The sequence below is a fragment of the Euleptes europaea genome, chromosome 12, assembly GCF_029931775.1.
Source record: "Euleptes europaea isolate rEulEur1 chromosome 12, rEulEur1.hap1, whole genome shotgun sequence".
Classification (NCBI taxonomy): domain Eukaryota; kingdom Metazoa; phylum Chordata; class Lepidosauria; order Squamata; family Sphaerodactylidae; genus Euleptes; species Euleptes europaea.
The window spans coordinates 10,713,122-10,733,634 of NC_079323.1; the positions used below are offsets into that span (position 1 = coordinate 10,713,122).

Genomic DNA, 20,513 nt, shown 5'->3' on the forward strand with positions numbered 1-20,513 from the left:
AAGGGACTAGGCTAGTAGGTGATGTGAAGGACCTCTGCCTGAGACCCTGGAGAGCCGCTGCCGGTCTGAGTAGACAATACTGACTGTGATGGACCAAGGGCCTGATTTAGTATAAGGCAGCTTCATGTGTTCATGTGTGACTTGGTCTCCAGACCCCTCACCATCTTCATTGCCCTCTGTCAGCCCTTGGCCCACAGAACCAGAAATCACCACAAAGTCGTATAGAGTCCAAACAGATGGATTTTACTGATCAAATAGGCATACAGTGCAAACGAATAAAATGACAGCTATGAAAGGCTCACTAGCTGGGAGATATTATAAGGCAGGAAAGGCGGGAGATTACACGCAGGAATACAGTTTCCCAGGAGCTGAGTTCCCAGGCTTAGGCTTAGGCATGCGACCTTGGGGGGCAGACAATACAGCACAGAGACAGAGGCAATAACGAAACCGAGATAGCAGCCTGACATTCTGCTCCCCTCAAGGCCCCCTCCCAGTTCGCAAGGGGGCTGGCCTGTTCGGGTAAGCAATGTGAAAGGCGTCGACGAGGTCGGGGGCGGAGACATCCCGTGCGCGCACCCATTCGTCATAGGCAGGGGGGAAATGTTTCCAACGAACTAGATACTGGAGAGTACCATGGTGAATACGGGAGTCAAGGATCTTGGAGACTTCGAAGTGTTCTTCCCCCCCCACCATGATGGGTTGCGCAGGCGGTGGGTCCGGATGCCACCGTGGAGAAGCAACATGGGGTTTGAGGAGGCTTATGTGGAAAACAGGATGCACACGCCTCAAAGATTTGGGGAGAGCCAGTTCCACTGTGACAGGGTTTATGACCCGAGTAATGGGGAAAGGGCCAATGAATTTGGCGCTGAGTTTATGGCACGGTTGGGTGGACCGGAGGTTTTTGGTGGAAAGGTAAACCAAAGCACCCACTTGCAGATCACCCCCGGGGGAGCGATGTTTGTCAGCTTGCGCTTTGTATTTACGTTTGGCCCGGTCGAGGTTGCTAACGAGCCAGGGCCAAGTGGTACGGAGGGCGTGTGCCCAGGAGGCAATGTCGGGGTTCCCCTCCCCCTCTACATCATCTGTAGGAACGATGGGACTGAAATCTTGTCCATACACAGCGAAAAACGGGCTAAAACCTGTGGATTGATGCATGGCATTATTGTAGGCATATTCTGCTAAAGGTAAGAGTTCTACCCAGTTATCCTGGTGGTAGTTAACATAACAACGCAAATAACATTCGAGTACAGCATTGACACGTTCAGTTTGACCATCAGTTTGAGGATGGTATGCACTAGACATTCCCTGTTCCACCCCCACCAACTTGAGAAAAGCTTTCCAAAACTTAGAAACGAAACCACTTCCGCGGTCACAAATTATTTTACGCGGAAACGAATGTAAACGAAATATATGCGTTACGAAGAGGCGGGCCAGTTTCTGAGCAGAGGGGATCCCTGCACATGGAATCAAATGTATTTGCTTAGAAAACAAATCAGTAACAACCCACAACACAGTTTTACCCCCACTGAGAGGGAGATCAGTCATGAAGTCCATAGCAATCACTTCCCAAGGTCTGCTGGGCGTTTCAAGAGGTTGTAGCAATCCCGGGGGTTTGCCCTGCGATCGTTTCGCAGCGGCACAAACGGGACAGCTGCGGATGAAGGAGTCAATGTCGGAACGCATTCCCCCCCACCAGAACTGTCTGCGCAATAAGTGAAGGGTCTTCAGAAACCCAAAGTGCCCAGCTGTTTTGGCTCCATGAGCTAAATGTAAAACGTCCTTCCGGAGAGCTTTGGGTACATACAATTTTGAGTCTTTGTACCAGGACCCCCCTTGTTCCAAAACACCAGGAGGTAGGGTATGAGCGGAACGTTCTAAAAGGCACTGGTCCCGAAGGACCGTTAAAAAGGATTCGGAGATGGGGAGCTTGGAGGGAGCCCCCCCGTCGGTCCCGGAGATTTGAGAAATAGTTATAGGGTTAGTGCTTACGTGCGGCGGCGCGCAGACTGCAGGCGGCTGAGCGGTCGGAGGGGTAGGAGGGGCGGGAACTCCGGTCTGATGCGGTGGCGGCTGGGCAGCCGGTTGGGCTGGCGGAGCTTGCGAGTTAGGGAAGGTGTGTTGATGCTGGGATCGGGTTTGCACAGCCAGCATAGGTAGGGCCCCACGTTGCATAGGGGTGAACAGAGAGTTGGTGGGTCTTTCGAGTTTTACCGGATATTGTGGTAAACGGGAGAGGGCATCCGCGAGAACGTTCTGCTTCCCAGGGACGTGCTTCAGGGTGAAACGGAACTGAGCAAAGAACTCCGCCCACCGTTGTTGTTTCGCCGATAGTTTATGGGACCCCGTGAGGGCAGCTAGATTTTTGTGATCGGTCCAAACTTCAAAGGGTACTTTAGACCCTTCCAAGAATTGCCGCCATAAAGTCAGTGCATGATGAACTGCAGAGGCCTCTTTCTCCCAGATGGGCCAGTTTAATTGAGCGTGCGCAAATTTTTTTGAAAAGTAAGCGCAAGGGTGAAGAAGACCGTCCGGTCCTTGTTGGAGGAGAGCCCCTCCCATGGCTACATCGGAAGCATCGACTTGTACAATGAACATTTGATTTGGGTCTGGGTGCCGTAGCACCGGCTCCGAAGTGAAGAGGCGTTTGAGGGCCAGAAAGGCGGCTTGGCATTGCTCAGTCCATAGGATTTTTGCGGAGGGCAAGGCAGCCGAGCTTACTTTTCCCTTAGTTTTCAGTAGGTCCGTAATGGGTAGAGCCACTTGGGCGAAGTTAGGGATGAATCCCCGATAGAAGTTTGCAAATCCCAGAAATTGCTGTACTTGCTTACGGTTGGTGGGGGGAGTCCAATCGAGGACGGCTTGGACTTTGGCGGGGTCCATGCGAAGACCTTGGTGGGAGATGATGTATCCCAAAAACGTGAGTTTGCTTTGGTGAAATTCACACTTAGCTAGTTTAGCGAACAGTTGATGGTTACGCAGGCGTTGTAGAACTTCTCTGACCAGAGTCACATGCTCGTCCATAGTTTTCGAATAAATGAGAATGTCATCTAAGTAGACCACCACCCCACGATATAGAAGGTCATGTAGGATTTCATTGATGAGTTGCATGAAGACCCCCGGGGCCCCTTTTAATCCGAACGGCATTACAAGGAATTCATACATTCCGAAACAGCTAGAGAAGGCAGTGAGGTGTTCATCTCCTTCGCGGATACGGACTCGGTAGTAGGCTTCCACCAAGTCTAATTTAGAGAATACACGGCCTTCCTGTAATTGTCCCAAAATATCCGATATTAATGGGATAGGATAGGCGTTGGTCTGGGTAACCGCATTGAGCTTTCTGAAGTCAATGCACAGGCGAAGGTCGCCCTCTTTTTTCCGGACGAAAAACGCGGGGGCCGAGTTTGGGGCATTCGAAGGGCGAATGAACCCTCTGGCGAGGTTTTTGTCCAAAAAGTCCCGGAGGACAGTGCGCTCGGAAGCGCTCATCGGGTAAATCTTACTTTTGGTTAATGTGCAGTCCTTTACTACTTCAATCGCACAGTCTGAGGCCCGATGGGGGGGTAAGGCATCACATTCCTTAAGGTCGAAGACATCTTCAAAGTCCCGGTATACAGCGGGTAGAGCCGGTGGTACTGGAGCAGTAGAGGTTAACGCTGGAATGGGCGGAAATGGCAGAGCAAAGTTTTGCCGATGCTGGTCGCAGGTGGGACTAGCGAAAGAAATAGTGTTTGTTTCCCAATCAATACTGGGACTATGTCCTTTAATCCAGTTAATTCCCAAGACCACGTCAAATCGGATAGGGGCTATAGTGAAGTCTATTTGTTCCCAGTGGGAACCAATTCCCATTGCCACCCCTATGGTGCGATGATCAACTGGACCCCCCTGGAATTGGCTCCCGTCCATTTGAGCAAATTGGACGGGGGCGGGTAAAGCCTCTGAGTCGGCTCTGAGGGCAGCAAACGTGGCTTCGTTTATGAGAGTGCGACAGCAACCGGAGTCAATTAGTGCTTTGACGGGGATTTGTGGACCTCCGTTAAGTTGTTGTAAAACTGCATCTACGTAGACGGTGGAGTCCACTTCTTTGATTTTGGTAGGAGCATTCGGTTTGATAGGAAGATCCTGAGAGGTCTGTGGAGATGCTCCATTCACCACAGACCGGAGCCGTTTTTTGACAAGTCGAGGGGAGATTCCAGGTTTAAGGCTGGAGAAATCCAAGGGTTTTCCTCATCCGAAGAGGGAAAGCTGTCCCCCAATGGGGCACTTGTAATCCGAGACCCGGCGGGGTCGTTGGAAGCAGGCAGGGAGGCTGGGTCCCCGGCATGGAGTGCAGAGGGTGTGGGCCTTCCCGGAGCTGCGCTGCGGGTGGCCGCGGTGCCTCTGCGTGGTGGACGACCTCGGGCGCGGGTTGTCGTGCTGGGACGAAATAATTCCTGGCGGCGTGGGCAAACGGCTGCAAAGTGGCCCATTTCTCCGCATGTAAGACAGGCACCTCTCTGAAATCGGGCTTCACGTTCCTGGAGCGGACGTGGGGGATTTCGCGGGACGAGCAGTGGTGCCTTGGGTTGAGGCTTTTGGGTGCCCTTCTCCTTGTGCTTTTGACGGACGAGAGAAATAAAGCGGCGGCGGCTTTCCACTTCCTCGGCTAATAGGATCCAGCCTTCGAGGGTATCGGGATCGCCCCGCATGTAAGACCAGTTCAGAATGTCAGGATGCAAGGCTTCCCTGAAATGATGGATTAGGGTGGTCTCGGGCCAACCTACAATTTTACTTGCCAGTCGCTGAAATTCATCGGCAAATTCCCGAACTGTAGCAGAGCCTTGTTTTAATTGTAAAAGTTCCGTTTTGGCTCTTTCTCCCAGGAAGGGGTCCTCAAACCTCCTTCTCAGGGCAGTCATGAAGTTGTTGAGGGAACGAATCGCACGAGAGCGGGTGTCAAACTGGAGGACCATCCAGTCAGCCGCTTTGCCTGTCAGGAGGGAAGCTACGTACCGCACCCGGCTATCTTCCGTGGGGAAAAGTTGACCTTGTTCTCGCATATAACTGTCCACTTGATGCAAGAAACAAGGCAAAGTCTCAAGAGATCCGTCATACGTAGTCCTCAATTTGAGTTGCTTCCAAGGGCCGGGCGCGGGCTGACCCGGTTGCACGGGTGGTCCGGGCGGAGGAGCAACAGGAGCTCCAGGAGGCAAGGGTGGAGCAGGCACATTAGCAGGTGGTTGCACGGGTGGTCGGAGCGGAGGAGCAACAGGAGCTCCAGGAGGTAAGGGTGGAGCAGGCACATTAGCGGGTGGTTGTACGGGTACCGCCTGACCCGGTATCGGAACGGGCTGTCTCTGAGCTATCAGGGTTTGTTGTAATTGCCTGTTCTCGTGAAGCATAAGTTCCATTACTTCTTGGAGTTGATCCACACGGTCGGAGAGCTCCCGATTCTGGGCTCGTAAAAGATGAACCTCCTCACTTGGGCCCCCAGTAAGATGAGGCTTACTGGTTCGGAAGCTCGTGGCCCATTGAGAGCTATCCCCATATAAATCCTCGTCTTCAGACTCATCTGAGTCTCGACGTCGGTCAGCCAAACGGCGTGCGCGTTGGGTCGCACGCGACGGGACAAACGCCGGGGAAAAGGTTAGACCTGATAGTCCCAGTACATAGTCCTTGGGGCGCGTGTCCACGTTCGCCTGATTCCTTGCTGCAGCCGCCCTGGCTGCTTCCGCCGCCTCTCTCTCTCTTGCGACCCTAGCCGCTTCGGCGGCTTGCTGATCCGCAAGAACTTTGGCGTTCTCAAGTCTTAGGGCAGCCTCTGCCGTAATGCGCGGCAAAAGTTCTGTCTCGAGGAGCAAGAGTATGGGGTCAGGTTCCCCGCCCAGCAGAGGTTGTACTCGAACCGCCAGTGCGGATGCCTCGGCTCCAAACGTCGGGGTCAAAACTTGAGCCAAGGTGGCTACCGGGGTGTCCTTTGTACATTCCACAAGGAGAAGAGCGGTGCTAATAGCGACTCGCTTGGCCTCAGCCTGGCAGCTGGCCGCATCCGGGATCAGGGAAAAACCCTCCGGTGGGGCTCCCGCCATGGTAGAAAGAGTTTGTCGAGAAATAAGATTATCCAGAAGTCCAGTTAATATTTGTAAATCCTCAGTCGCCAATCGGGCATCGTCCAGTAATTGATCCAAGTCCTGAAGATCTAAACGAGCATCAGTATCCTCCGATGTTAACATCCAGAGACGTCCTGTAAGAGATTGCCACTGCGCGTGTACCAGTCCCCTCAAGCGGCAAACCTCTCGGTTCGTCCGGAAAAGTTCAGCGATTAAGTCCTGTAACAGAGTAGGGTCCCCTGAGAAGGGCTCCAGGGTAGTAGATCACCTGGAGAGCTGCACAGCTCCCATCCAAGTGGCAGGCGAACCCCCCTGGGCTCCAGCCTGGCTAGGAGAACGGTGAAGATGTAGGATAGCTGTCATAATGTCAGCCCTTGGCCCACAGAACCAGAAATCACCACAAAGTCGTATAGAGTCCAAACAGATGGATTTTACTGATCAAATAGGCATACAGTGCAAACGAATAAAATGACAGCTATGAAAGGCTCACTAGCTGGGAGATATTATAAGGCAGGAAAGGCGGGAGATTACACGCAGGAATACAGTTTCCCAGGAGCTGAGTTCCCAGGCTTAGGCTTAGGCATGCGACCTTGGGGGGCAGACAATACAGCACAGAGACAGAGGCAATAACGAAACCGAGATAGCAGCCTGACACCCTCAGCTACATAGAAAACATAAATTTTGTTCTTCTCTGAACAGAGACATCCTTTTTTGAAGAGAGACATCTTTTTTTGGGGGGGGGGATATTCTGTCTTGAGAAAGTAGGTGCTCCCCCATGTTTAGAGACCAGAGGATTGCTGGGATTATACAGGAGGACAGAGAGCCAGAGAGCTGTGTGCTTAAAAGCCGAGCCCTGAAGATCACCCCTCTGCCTGGTAATGCTACACTGGGGGTTCTGCATGAACTGAATGCTCCCGGCATCCAAAAACTTGCCTGCAATGCCCACAAGACAACCTGCAAATCTAGTTTCGAAAGACGGGCTAATAGCATTAGCAGAAGCTCTGCTCACTGCATTCATGCAAACGATGCAGCAGGCCGGCAACCCTCTCTGGCTGAAAGCTGAAATGCATCACCAAGCAGGGTTGCCAACTCTGGGCTTGAAATTCATGTACACGCTACCAAATTCTCTTCTTGCGGGGATTCACAGGTCACAGCCAGGCCGAACTATTGATTTGTGATTCCGGTTTTGCCCTGCCCTTCTGAAGGGAGGGGAAGACCTTGAGGCAACCTGCAACATTCGACCCTCCTCCATTTTTGTCCTTCCTAGGTGGGTTGCCTGGCAGGGTCTTGAAGCTGGTTTGTACCCAGCGTGGCATAGTGGTTAAGAGAGGTGGTTTGGAGCAGTGGACTCTGATCTGGAGAACTGGGTTTGATTCTCTGCTCCTCCACTTGAGTGGCGGAGGCTGATCTGGTGAACTGGATTTGTTTCCCCACTCCTACACACGAAGCCAGCAGGGTGACCTTGGGCTAGTCACATTCTCTCAGCCCTACCTACCTCACAGGGAGTCTGTTGTGGGGAGGGGAAGAGAAGGTGATTGTAAGCTGGTTTGAGTTTCCCTTAAGCGGTAGAGAAAGTAGGCATATAAAAACCAACTCTTCTTCTTCTCTTCTACCCAACCTCAGTCTGGTGCCTTAACTCCTACACCTGCCTACCCCCTTCCCCGAATTATGCATTTTTCAGCGCTGAGGACATGTAAGTTTTCAATTTCCCACAACCTTTCCCATTTCTTAAGGTCCCTTCCCAATATCCTGAAAGTAGGTTGAGAACTTCTGCCTGCCCCTTCAACCTTTGGTTACAAAAGGGTTTCCTATCATGTGTGAACGCCGCATCTAAACGACAAAGCGTCTACAGTTTCCCTCTCAGCTGCTCTAATGTTAGACAGGGGAACAGACAGAGGGGCCGTTCTCTCTTCTTCTTCTTTTTAGCGGAGGGGCAGCAAACCCTCGTAACATCTGGAGAATATTTTAAGCAAGAGGAAATCATTGTTAACGCACAAAAAAATCGGAAAGGAGTGACAAGATAGCTTTCTTTCCTTATGCTCTCTTACAATCCCCATCCCCTAACATGAGTATGCTGTCATTTCCGAAAATTTTCCCTGCAGGAAAAATGCAATTTCGTGGGTCAGAAGGAACATTTCCTCTCTTGGCGGCCGAGTTGCCAATTTGAAACGGAATGTCAGGTGAGATGTTCCCGCAAGCAAAGGACGTTCCCTTGTGCTCAGTGGTGGCACAAGCTCTCAGGCGCAGCTCAAAGATCCCCAACCACAGCCCCCGTGTGCCAACAATAAGAACATAAGAAAGGCCATGCTGGATCAGACCAAGGCCCATCAAGTCCAGAAGTCTGTTCACACAGTTGCCAACCAGGTGCCTCCAAGAAGCCCACAAACAAGACGACTGCAGCAGCACCGTCCTGCCTGTGTACCACAGCACCTAATACAATAGACATGCTCCTCAGATCCTGGAGAGAATAGGTATGCATCATGACTAGTAGCCATTTGGACTAGTAGCCATGGATAGCCCTCTCCTCCATGAACATGTCCACTCCCCTCTTAAAGCCTTCCAAGTTGGCAGCCATCACCACATCCTGGGGCAGGGAGTGCCACCATTTAACTATGGTCATCAGGCAGGAATTTGTTGGCAATCCCACCACTTATAGTGGCCCGTATGGCGTTGACAGGAGCCCAGGTCTTTGCCTTGTGGCTCCGGCTCTGTGGAAGGGGCTCCCTGAATAGGTGAGGGGGAGGCTCTTCTTGGAGGTCTTCAGGAGGCCAACTTGCCAGGTCTTTTGAGGGGGTTTGAATGGCAGGCATCTTTTAAGGGGGTGAAGGGAGAAAGGTCTGGGGTTGGTTATTTTATTTTATTTTTTAACTGAAAATCTTTCAAACTATTATTGTAAGCCAAGGAATCAAAATTTGCAGAGAAACGATATGTATAATTATACAGAAATGGATACAAAGTGTCACTGCATTAACAAAGCACCCACACAAATCAGAAATGCACACCCAATTAAAAGAAATACAAATTATCTCCACATATGATAAATCAGAAATACATGACCAGACACATTTCGATCATGCCTTCTTCAGTGGTAGGATTGTCAACTTCCAGGTACTTGCAAACAAAGGAACGGTATCCAAATAAAGGCCACAAAAAAGTGCTATATTACACGTTCCGAAGATTCCTACGATATCAACCCTGGATCAATTCTCTTCAATTGAATGGCATCACATCTCTATGGACTGCTCTAAGGGCATTTGCCTTATGAATTCAAATTGACGTTTATTGACGTTCCTTGTTAACTGTTTGCCTAGAAACTTACCAGGTTTGAGTTGTTTGTCTGTTTGTACCATGTAGGTGTTTTGTATGTTTTTCATGTTTGCACTGATTTTATAACTTCACCTGTGTAATATAGCTGTATAATATAGCTTCACCTGTAGCCTATATTTGGGTACTGTTCCTTTGTTTGCAATTATCCTACAGTACCCTGCCCTTCTTTCGTTTAACCTCCAGGTACCAGCTAGAGATCTCCTGCTATTACAACTGTAATCAGTTCACCTGGAGAAAATGGCCACTTCGGCCATTGGACTCGGTGGCATTACATACAATATACAATTATATACAAAAATAGTAAAAACTGAGTTTTGTGTGCCATCTTTGAGTTGCTCTTGCCATCATAGACGCTAGGTTATTAACCACCGTCTCTTATTTGGACTCTTTTGCCTTCATCTTCCTTTGGAGATAGCTATTATGCTGCGTCGTTGCCGGTCAATTTTGACTATTTTTGTATATAATTGTATATTGTATGTAATCACTTGTATTGTCTTTGTTGCACTTAGTTTCATAGGTAGTTGCATAGAATATAATGTCTGATATATATTGAGTCTATACTGTTTCTTTTTTACTAGTTCCTGGAGGTTGGTGATCCTACCTATAGTGGACCCTGTGTTCATAACAGAATACCATCTATTGTTTTACCTCTGGTTTTATGGGGATAGTTTAATTGTTTTATCTGTGGTTTTATTGCATGTTATAATATTTATTTATTGACACGTTGTTAGCCACCCCGAGCCTGGCTCTAGCCAGGCATTGAGGACGGGGTAAAAATCTAAATAAATAAAGTAAATTAAAACAATCCTGGAATACAGAAAAAATATACTAAATGAAGAGGCAGGGATGCTCTGCATTGCAATGGGCAAACCTAAAAAAAAGTTTGTTTTTTTTAAATCTACTTAATACTTTCAAATGTAAAGTAAAAATGAATGTAATTAGTTATCCTGGAAGCAACGTTAATATAGCAAATTGCCTCCACAGTAAAACGTCTTACTATAATACCCTAGAAGTTAAAAACAATGTAATTAGAAATAACTAAAGATAAAAAGTGCTGTATGCATATAAATGAATATATATATATATATAAACACCCATACAAAGAAGTCCTCCATACAAAGGCTCCAGAAATACACAATAACATTATTTTCCTGACAAAAAACAAGTGTAGCCAAAACGCTAACATAACAATGAATTTTGTTTATTAGATAACCACAGAAGAAGACATGGTCGAAAAGCGTTTATTTCTGATTTGTCTTACATGGAGATAATTTGTATTTATTTTGCTTGGTTGCGCGTTTCTAATTTGCTTTGGTACTTTGGGTACACAGAGACACTTTGTATCAATTTTTTATAATACATTTATACATATTGTTTCTCTGCAACTTTTGATTCCTCGGTTTTGATTTATTGTTGCAGTAGTTCCTTTTGTTGTTGTTCAATTTACTGTGATTGTAAGCTACCATGAACTATGAGGAAAGGGGGGACATAAATGTTTTAATTAATTGAACACATAAACATGAAGCTGCCTTATACTGAATCAGACCCTTGGCCCATCAAAGTCAGTATTCTCTACTCAGAATGGCAGCGGCTCCCCAGGGTCTCAGGCGGGGGTCTTTCATATCACCTACTTGCCTAGTCCCTTTACCTGGAGATGCCGGGGATTGAACCTGGGACCTTCTGCATGCCAAGCAGATGCTCTACCACTGAGCCACATCTCCTCTTGGGGCTGAGAAGGAGCTCCGCTAAAGGAACTGGGCAGCCGTGTCAGTCCAAGGAGACGAAGGGGCCGATCCAACCAGCTTTTCCATTCAATCTTGCCCAGCTCCACTCCTTACTACAACCCCGACTCATGTGGTTTTAGTCCCTGCAGATCCCATGATCTCCAGCCTAACCTTTCTGGGTGGTCAAAGGGGACCCTTCCTCCCTTTTTTTTATCAGAAGAAAAAGAGTTGTTTTTTTATACCCCACTTTTTTTCTACCTTTAAGGAGTCTCAAAGCGGCTTACAATCGCCTACCCTTCCCCTCCCCACAACAGACACCTTGTGAGATAGGCGTGGCTGAGAGAGTTCGGAGAGAACTGTGACTAGCCCAAGGTCACCTTGCTGGTTTCGTGTGGAGGAGTGGGGAACCAAACCTGGTTCGCTGGATAAGAGTCCGCCCCTCTTGCCCACTGTACCACATTGGCTCTCGTTTACCAGTCTACACAAAGTGGCAGGAAGTGCTCTTTCGCAGAGTCAAACTGGAAGCGGCAGTGGGACCCAAGATGGCTGGATCCACCCCAGTTACAGAGTTGGGCCCCATTGCCACTTCCGGTTCGACTCTGCAAAAGACAGCTTCCTGCCACCTTGTGTAGACAGGTTAACAAGCATGCAGCATGATCCCTTTTTCTCAGATTCCCCACTTCCCTAATAAACGGGTTTTTAAAATGTGCAGCATCGATTCGGTTTAAAATTACTATATTGCAGGGCTGAAGAATTGGGCCGCGGCTCGGTGGTGGAGCCTCTGCTTGGCATGCAGAAGGCCCCAGGTTCAATCCCCAGCATCTCCAGTTAAAAGGACCAGGCAGCAGATGATGGGAAAGACCTCCACCTGAGACCCTGGAGAGCTGCTGCCAGTCTGAGTGGACAATTTTAGAGGTTCTTAGAGCACATTTGATTACTGCTCTTCTAACTTGCCATTCTGAACTTTCAATCTCAGATGCTTTGTATTTTTTTAAATTTTGTTTCAGTCCTTTCATCCTTTAAGTCATAGCTCTTTCTACCATTCAAGAAGAAGAAGAGTTGGATTTTATAAGGTAGATTTTCACTATCTTTTTAAGGAGAATCAAATGGGTTTACAATCTCCTTCCCTTCCTCTCCCCACAACAGACACCTTGTGAGGTAGGTGAGGCTGAGAGAGTTCGGAGATAACTGTGACTAGTCCAAGGGCACCCGGCTGGCTGCATGGGGAGGAGTGGGAAACCAACCCAGTTCTCCAGATTAGAGTCCACCGCTCATGTGGAGGAGTGGGGAATCAAACCAGGTTTTCCAGATTAGAGTCTGCTGCTCAAGTAGAGGAGTGGGGAATCAAACCTGGTTCTCCAGATTATAGTCCACCACTCTTAACCACTACACCACGCTGGCTCTCCAGAGCATTGTCTCATGGAGCTTCAATGGGAGAACGGGAAGGAAAGGTGGTCTCCCATCCTAGTACTAACCGCAGCTGACCCTACTTGGGTTCTGAAATCTGACAAGATCCAGCTAGCCTGGGCCATCCAAGTCGGGGCAGAAGAGTTATAACAGTTTAGATGTGCAAAACCAGAAGGGTTAGAACCATTAAACTGCCTCTCCCATTTCTCCATGGACTGTTCAGCCGTACTTTAAAAAGATTCTGGAAATGTCTGATCACAGAACTCCCTGTATCTGATCTATTTTTTGACACTTGCCCTGCCATCCCAGGGTTAAAGATCGTGGGAACTTGGCCTATCACCTTTGCGGGATCCCAGTTTTCAAAAGACCCACTGAGGCACATTTAAGTCTTCCTTTGTTTAAAGAGCCTTTTGAGGAAAGGTCACGGCCCAGTGATGGACCACATGTCAGAAAGGCCTGGACTCAATCTAGGGTTGCCAGCTCCAGGTAGGGAAACACCTGGAGATTTTGGGGTCAGAGCCTGAGGAAGGCTGGGTTTGGGGCGGGACTTCAATGCCATAGAGTCCAATGGGCAAAGTGGCCATTTTCTCCAGGGGAACTGACCATTGTCAGCTGGTGATCAGTTGTAATAGTGGGAGATCTCCAGCCGCCACCTGGAGGTCGGCAACCCTAGCTCAATCCCCGGCATCTCCAGTTAAAAGGATCTCAGGTAGCAAATCTTTGAAAAAAAGTTCCTTTTCTTGGGACTCTGGAGAGCCGTTGTCTGACCATCTAGATGGACAGATGCCATCTATGTAGGAAAAAATCCAGGAGGGGAGACCCCTTGCATGTCACTCTGAACTCCTTGAGGAATGGTGAGGGGAAATATATTGGACAGGCAGAAAAGTATATTTTCATAGAATCATAGCGTTGGAAGGGATCACCAGGGTAATCGAGTCCAACCCCCTGCACAATTCCAAACTACCTCCCCCACACCTCCCCCAGTGACCCCTACTCCATGCCCAGAAGATGGCCAAGATGCCCTCCCTCTCATCATCTGCTTAAGGTCATAGAATCAGCATTGCTGACAGAGATGGCCATCTAACCTTAAAAACCTCCCGGGAAAGAGAGCTTACCACCTCCCAAGGAAGCCAGTTCCACTGAGGAACAGCTCTAACTGTTGGAAACTCTTTTGATTTAATTTCAACCCGTTGGTTCTGGTCCGACCTCCTGGGGCAACAGAAAACAACTCAGCAACTTCCTCTATATGACAGCCCTTCAAGTATTTGAAGATGGTTATCATATCCCCTCTCCGTCTTCTCCTCTTCAGGCTAAACATACCCAGCTCCTTCAACCTTTCCTCATAGGACTTGGTCTCCAGACCCCTCACTATCTTTGTTGCCCTCTTTGGATTTCAAGGTGACATACATGAATTGAAGTACCTATCTTGTTAGAAGACACATGTTTTCCTACATAAGTGTGAGGAGGGAACACCTCTTCTAAGATAGTGCATGTCATCAGCAAGTATTTTTTTTATTTAAAAAGCAACTCATTTTAATATAAGTGTTGTCTAAATAATCGAGGGGCAGATTTTAGTTGACCAAAAGGTTTTCAATCGAGTAATCAAACCAATTCATTGAGAACTCAATGAGCAGAGAATATTTGCTTTCACAGAGAAGAAAATGAGCCGGAATCCCTCTGGTCCTGGCAATTGTCCAACTAGAAGAAATTCAGCAAGTGATATATTTCCTCATCCCTGAGCCACCATGCAGGGAAAAGCTGTACCTGTTGGATTTTTGCCTCCCGTGAAAATGTTTAAAGGCCTGGGAGGCCCAAAGGCTGGGAATTTTGAAAAAGCCTTCACACTTTACTGTTTAAACAAATGCTCCCATGTAATGATATCGATTATGAATTATGCATGTGCATCTGGGTCTCCTTACAAAACTCACAAACATAACAATTCGGGAAAAGATCTCGGATTTGTTCTCTCTCCTGAGGGATAAAATGAGCATGAGGGAGGCACCAATATGTTTGTTTCCAGCAGGATTTTAAAGCCAGTATGGTATCATAGTCGAATAATCAGACCAGGATCCGCAAGACTTGGGTTCAAATCCCCACTCTTCCAGGGAGACTTGCTGGGTGACTTTCAGCCAATCATTCTCCTTCAGCCCAGCCTACCTCACAGGGTTGTGGTGAAGGCAATATGAGAAAGGGAGAAGCTCCTTGGATGAAGGGCAAGGCAAAAATGCACTGGACAAAGTTTTTAAAGCAGGTTTCAAAATCCTTTTACCCCCCCCCCCAAAAAAAAAGTGCTTGGTTGTTTAGATAGTCACACCCCAATTTTCTCCCCAAGGAAGATCCAAAACAGCTTACTTCAATCTCCCTCCTCCATTTTATCCTTACAACAACCCTGTGAGGTAGGTGAGGCTGAGAGTGCGACTAGCCCAAGGAATCCAGAAAGCTTCCATGGCAGAGTGGGGATTCGAACCTGGGTCTCCCAGATCCTAGTTCCACACTGTAACCTCTGCACCACTCTGGAAACAGGAAGCTCCCCAATGTGCTTCAAGGCTTTTCTACCAGCTCAGCGCCCCTCTTTTGGGCTCTCTTCCTCCCTCCTCTCTCTTTCCACATTAGGGTTGCCAGGTCCCTCTTCGCCACTGGTGGGAGGTTTTGGGGGCGGAGCCTGAGGGGTGGGGTTTGGGGAGGGGAGGGACTTCAATGCCATAGAGTCCAATTGCCAAAGCGGCCATTTTCTCCAGGTGAACTAATCCCTATCGGCTGGAGATCAGCTGCAATAGCGGGAGATCTCCAGCTAGTACCTGGAGGTTGGCAACCCTACCCACCCACCTCACAAGGTGTTTATTGTGAGGAGGGGAAGGGAAGGCGATGCAAATCAGATTTTCTACCACTAAGTCATGGCCTCTCCTCCAGTCATGGACTATTGGTCTCATCCAGCTGGGTCCTCCTTATGTTCCTATGGGTTGGGTAGGGGGAGGAAGTTGAATATGCTCTGATAGGGTTGCCAGGTCCCCTTCACCACCGGCAGGAGGTTTTTGGGGTGGAGCCTGAGGAGGGCGGGGTTTGGGGAGGGGAAGGACTTCAATGCCATAGAGTCCAATTGCCAAAGCGGCCATTTTCTCCAGGGGAACTGATCTCTATCGGCTGGAAATCAGTTGTAATCGCGGGAGATCTCCAGCTAGACCCTGGAGGTTGGCAACCCTATTCCACATTCCCTCAACTGCTTTCTCTTTGGCCTTTTGAACCTCACCAGGGTTCACAAACATGAGCTGGAAAGGAGTTGCCGATGTCCATAAAAATTAACTGCCCTTGAGAAAACAGATGCCAGGAGAGCTGGCGTGTAAGCGCAGGCTGGAACAGGCCCACAAGGTCGGTTAAAGTTGCTGTGAGGAAGAGCTCAGCTCGAGCCAGCGGGGAGAAACATTCACACAGCAGATTCTCCTGGAGGGGGCAGGGGGGGAGGAGGCTCGGCTTTCCAAGACTCTGGACCGAGACCTTCCTCCATTCAAACCCAAGAAAGAGCTCCTTTTGTCTGTAACCTCCCTCCCCTTCCCCCTACAGAATCCCCCCACCCCCATTGCGTCCATCCCTCCCCTCCTTGTGAGTCAACAAGAAATTCCCAGTCTTCCCTCTTAGCCAAGATTTTCCATTTCCCATTCCCACATTCTCAAGGGTGGAAGAGAGAGAGAGAGAGAGAAGAGAGAGAGAGAGAGAGGCGTTGCTTCCTCACTTACCCCCAGCATCTGATGCAAGTAATAATACTGCGGCCCGTGGTAATACATCCAGAAAGTTTTCCAAAACAGCCCCACGTTGAGAGTCAGCCAGAGCAGCTGAAGGAAGCAAGTGGGGGGGGGAGAGAGAAACACACCCACGGTCAGTGGAAATTGCATGCACAAAACCAGGACTTTCTCATATTTATTTCCGACATACAGAACACTCAGGCAAGGGTGCGGAGTGGGCTGAAGCAGCAAAACAGCAAAACAGTTCACTTCGTATCTGCCAAAGTGAGCTTTAACTCATGATGGTTTATACCCTGGAAAATCTGGTTGGTCTTTAAAGAACTACTGGACTTCAATTTTGTTCTGCCGCTATAGACCAACACGACTACCCCCTGGAAACTAACTGATAACCAATGAAGCATCTGCAAAAAAGGTAATAATATGAGCTAGATGCAAGTCCAGTAGCACCTTAGAGCCCACCAAGATTTTCAGGATGTAATCTTTCAAGAGTCGAAGACACATTGACAGGTATAATACATATACTCTACCTAGCTCCTATAGCAACCAAGCTATGGTGTTCTATACCAACTGGAGTTAGTCTTCAGTGACAGACCAACATAGCACATGTTACACTGAGTCAATGGCATCACAACATGACTCAGGAGGGGTGGTTGACTGCAGTCCCAAAACAATGGAAGGAGCCAAGGTAGCTATGCTCCTATGATGGAGATGGCCATTTTGATAAGGGTGTTCTCTGCAGATCGAAAGGCAATGCCTTCTCGGCTTTTCTGACGTACTTCCTGTTCCAACGAAACGGAAGAAAGCCAGGAGTAACAGATGTTTTAGGGAAGAGATGTTTGCTTTGCTTTTGGGAAACAGATGTTTTGGGGAGAAATAAAGTGGGCACCAAGGAAACATATCAGCAGATGCTGATGTAACTTCACCAGGCAAGGAAAATTGATATGTTGGGTCATGGAGTTAGTCAAAGCATACATGAACACCCATGAAGCTGCCTTATACTGAGTCAGACCACCAGTCCATCAAGGTCAGTATTGTCAACTCAGACTGGCAGTGGCTCTCCTGGGTCGCAGGAAAGGTCTTTTGCATCACCTGCCACCTGATCCTTTTAACTGGAGATGCCGGGGATTGAACCTGGGACCTTCTGCATTTTAAACAGATGCTCTTCCACTGAGCCACAGCCCCTCCCATGGCTAGATGTGACTTCAAAAACAAGGGTTTAGAACTTTTCTCTGGCAGATAATGCTTTTTAGGAGGAAACCCTCAACAAAGGATTTGGAGCCCTGTTCTAAGTCACATTCACAGCGTGTCAGCAAGGTCTTTGGGGACTTCACCATTGCTGGGGAGGTCAGCTAAGGGGAGCACACGGTCTCCCAGGAATGGCCACGGCAGAACGTCTTTTTGAAGAATCCCTGGTGCTTCAGGGCCATCTCAGGTTCCCATAAAGGCACCACTTTACCAAAAGGGTGCCGGTTTAGCCAACTGATACCATAGTAATGGAATTCTTAGGCAGCGTAAGACTAGTAACTATCTTTTAAATGTAACCAAAAGCACCACCAAAATCACTCGCTATAAGGAGCAAAGAGAGATGCCAAGCCAAAACATAGAAACATAGAATCATAGAGTTGGAAGGGACCACCAGAGTCATCTAGTCCAACCCCCTGCACAATGCAGGAAATTCACAACTATCTCTCCCACATACACCCAGTGACCCCTACTCTATGCCCAGAAGATGGCCAAGATGCCCTCCCTCTCATCAACTGCCTAAGTTCATAGAATCAGCATTCCTGACAGATGGCCATCTAGCCTCTCCTTAAAAACCTCTAGAGAAGGAGAGCTTACCACCTCCTGAGGAAGCCTGTTCCACTGAGGAACCAAACATGGTTTAGAGCTGTGGCTCAGTGGTAGAGCATCTGTTTGGCATGCAGAAGGTCCCAGGTTCAATCCCCAGCATCTCCAGTTAAAGGGAATAGGCAAGTAGGTGATGTAAAAGACCTCTGCCTGAGACCCTGGAGAGCCGCTGCCGGTCTGAGTAGACAATACTGACTTCGATGGACCAAAGGTCTGATTAAGTATAAGGCAGCTTCATGTGTTCAAAACTGCTTCCTATGGAAATAATGTATCATATAACTATGCAGGTACACAAGAAACTGTGATTCAGCATGGAGTGGTGGTTAGGGTGTCAGACAAAGACCCAAGAGTCCCTGGTTCAAATCCCTACTCTGCCATGAAGCCAAGCTCCTTCACAGGGTTGTTCTGAGAATAAAACAGAGAAAGGGAGCATGGCGGATACCACATGAGGTCCTGAGAAGAAGGGCAGGATAAAAACGTACTAAATAAACCAGTTTAACAGTGCATAGAATTGCACCGTAAATGTGCATGCGTTTGTTGAGACCTGGTGATAACACAATGCCTAGGAATCCAAGCCGCGACCTCAGAAAAGTCCCTGGTACAAATCTTGCCTAACTCCTTGGGAGGTCTTAGGCGAGTCGGTCTCATAAGTGAATAACTGGCATTGATGAAAACATGAGAAGGAAGGAGAAGCAGCAGCCAGGATTCAGCCCCAAGGTCTCAGCACCAGTGCCGGAACCATCCGAAGGAAAGCAGGATGCAGCCTGATCGCCCCCCGTCCTAAGGAGCCTTTCTTCTTATTTTTTCATTGCCATTTGTATCACCTTTTCACTCTATTTTGGGAGGCAATTTTGGTTGGGTAAAAAAGAGAAAAGGACTGAAGAAATATATAAATCGATATTGGCCTACCTCGGAGGACTGTTGGCAAGTTCACTACAAAAACATATGCAAAACATCTGCAAATAATCAGCCGTGCTCGATTAAGAGGTGTAGAAATCACCGTCTCACTGTGCCCATGGCAGCAAAGCTCTTATTAGGGTGGTAAGAATATAAAAGGAATAGTGTTGAGACAGAAGAGTGGTCCGTTCTGTCCAACATCCCTTTTATGCACGGCTGTTTCCCTCACCGTCACCCCCTCCAACAACTTCAGGTCTTTGTTTGGATTATGCATGCCGCTTCCGACCGTCACCTTGCTCTACCGTTGTGTTTCCCCGCAATTTCAAATTCAAGATAAAACAGGTCCCTGAAAACGCAGGGAAATGCAGGGGGAGAGCGAGGCAACTTCTGACATTCGGAAATGGCAAAAAAAAAAAAAAAAAAAACCGCACAATGGCCAAACTATATGTAACAAAAAATCTAAGCAATTATTGTACATCAATTTTTTAGAAATGTATATAACAGTTATCCACGATAGGCGCTGCAGGAAAGTACAATGTATGCAAGATGATTTCCAAACACTGTCCATAGAACAGTCCCAATGATTTTTTATTGATATGATAGAAGAAAAACTCATATCAGTCACATTGGGACTGTTCTATGGACAGTATTTGGAAATCATCTTGTATACGTTGTACTTACCTGCAGTGCCTATTGTGGATAACTGTTATTTACATTTCTAAAAGATTGATATACAATAATTGCTTAGATTTTTTGTTACATATAGTTTGGCCATTGTGCTGTTCTTTTGCTACTAATTTCTGTATTCAGCATAGGGTTATTTTGTATTTAACATTCGGAAACGGCATGCATAAACCAAACAAAGAGCCGAAGTCGTTAGAGGGGTGACAGTGAGGGAAACAGCCGTGCATAAAAGACCATAGACGGGCCAACCAGATGTCCCCAAAAGGCCCACAAGCATGGAGACCAACACCTCCCCATGCTGTTTCCCTCAGCCCCAAGCACTGATATTCAGAGGTATACTGCCTCTGCACAAGGAAGTTCCATTCTGTCATTGTGGCTGATAAATTATCCTCCATGCATTTGACTAATCCCCTTTGAAAGTCTCCTAAACCAGCGCTGGTCTGTTGTGGCAAAATTAAGCAGAAATCCAGTCCGAGGCTCACTTCATCAGATGCCTAGGGGGGGGGGGTACATCTATTAGACAACTACACTTATACACCAGGCGTCTGTTGAAGCAAGCCCCGATCTGCATATGCTCATGCCGGAAGACGTTTTGTTAGCCTTTAAGGTGCCCCTGGATTCCTGCTTAATTTTACTATGCTAGTGTTCCTGGGGCAGCAAATTCCACACGGTAATTACAGTCTGAGCACAGGATTTCCTTTTGTCCGTGTGGGATCTGCTGCCTATCAGCTTCATTGATCAGCGATGACTCAGCACATCCAAATCCAACATTAGAAACGTTCAGGATACTTAGCTGCAACTCC

At 48.0% G+C, this 20,513-nt stretch overlaps 1 protein-coding gene and 2 non-coding genes across 3 annotated transcripts in view; all 3 read right to left on the reverse strand.

Annotated features, from left to right (window-relative positions):
• Nucleotides 1-20,513, reverse strand: part of NOX4 (NADPH oxidase 4) — a 137,716-nt gene that overhangs the window by 110,809 nt on the left and 6,394 nt on the right. The window contains exon 2 of the mRNA XM_056858931.1: nt 16,276-16,371. Within this exon, the coding sequence (XP_056714909.1) occupies nt 16,276-16,371 (96 nt within the window). The remainder of the gene's footprint in view (nt 1-16,275; nt 16,372-20,513) is intronic.
• On the reverse strand, nt 11,063-11,134 carry TRNAA-GGC (transfer RNA alanine (anticodon GGC)). Its single transcript has one exon. It is a non-coding gene; the product is annotated as a tRNA-Ala (tRNA).
• On the reverse strand, nt 17,392-17,463 carry TRNAF-AAA (transfer RNA phenylalanine (anticodon AAA)). Its single transcript has one exon. It is a non-coding gene; the product is annotated as a tRNA-Phe (tRNA).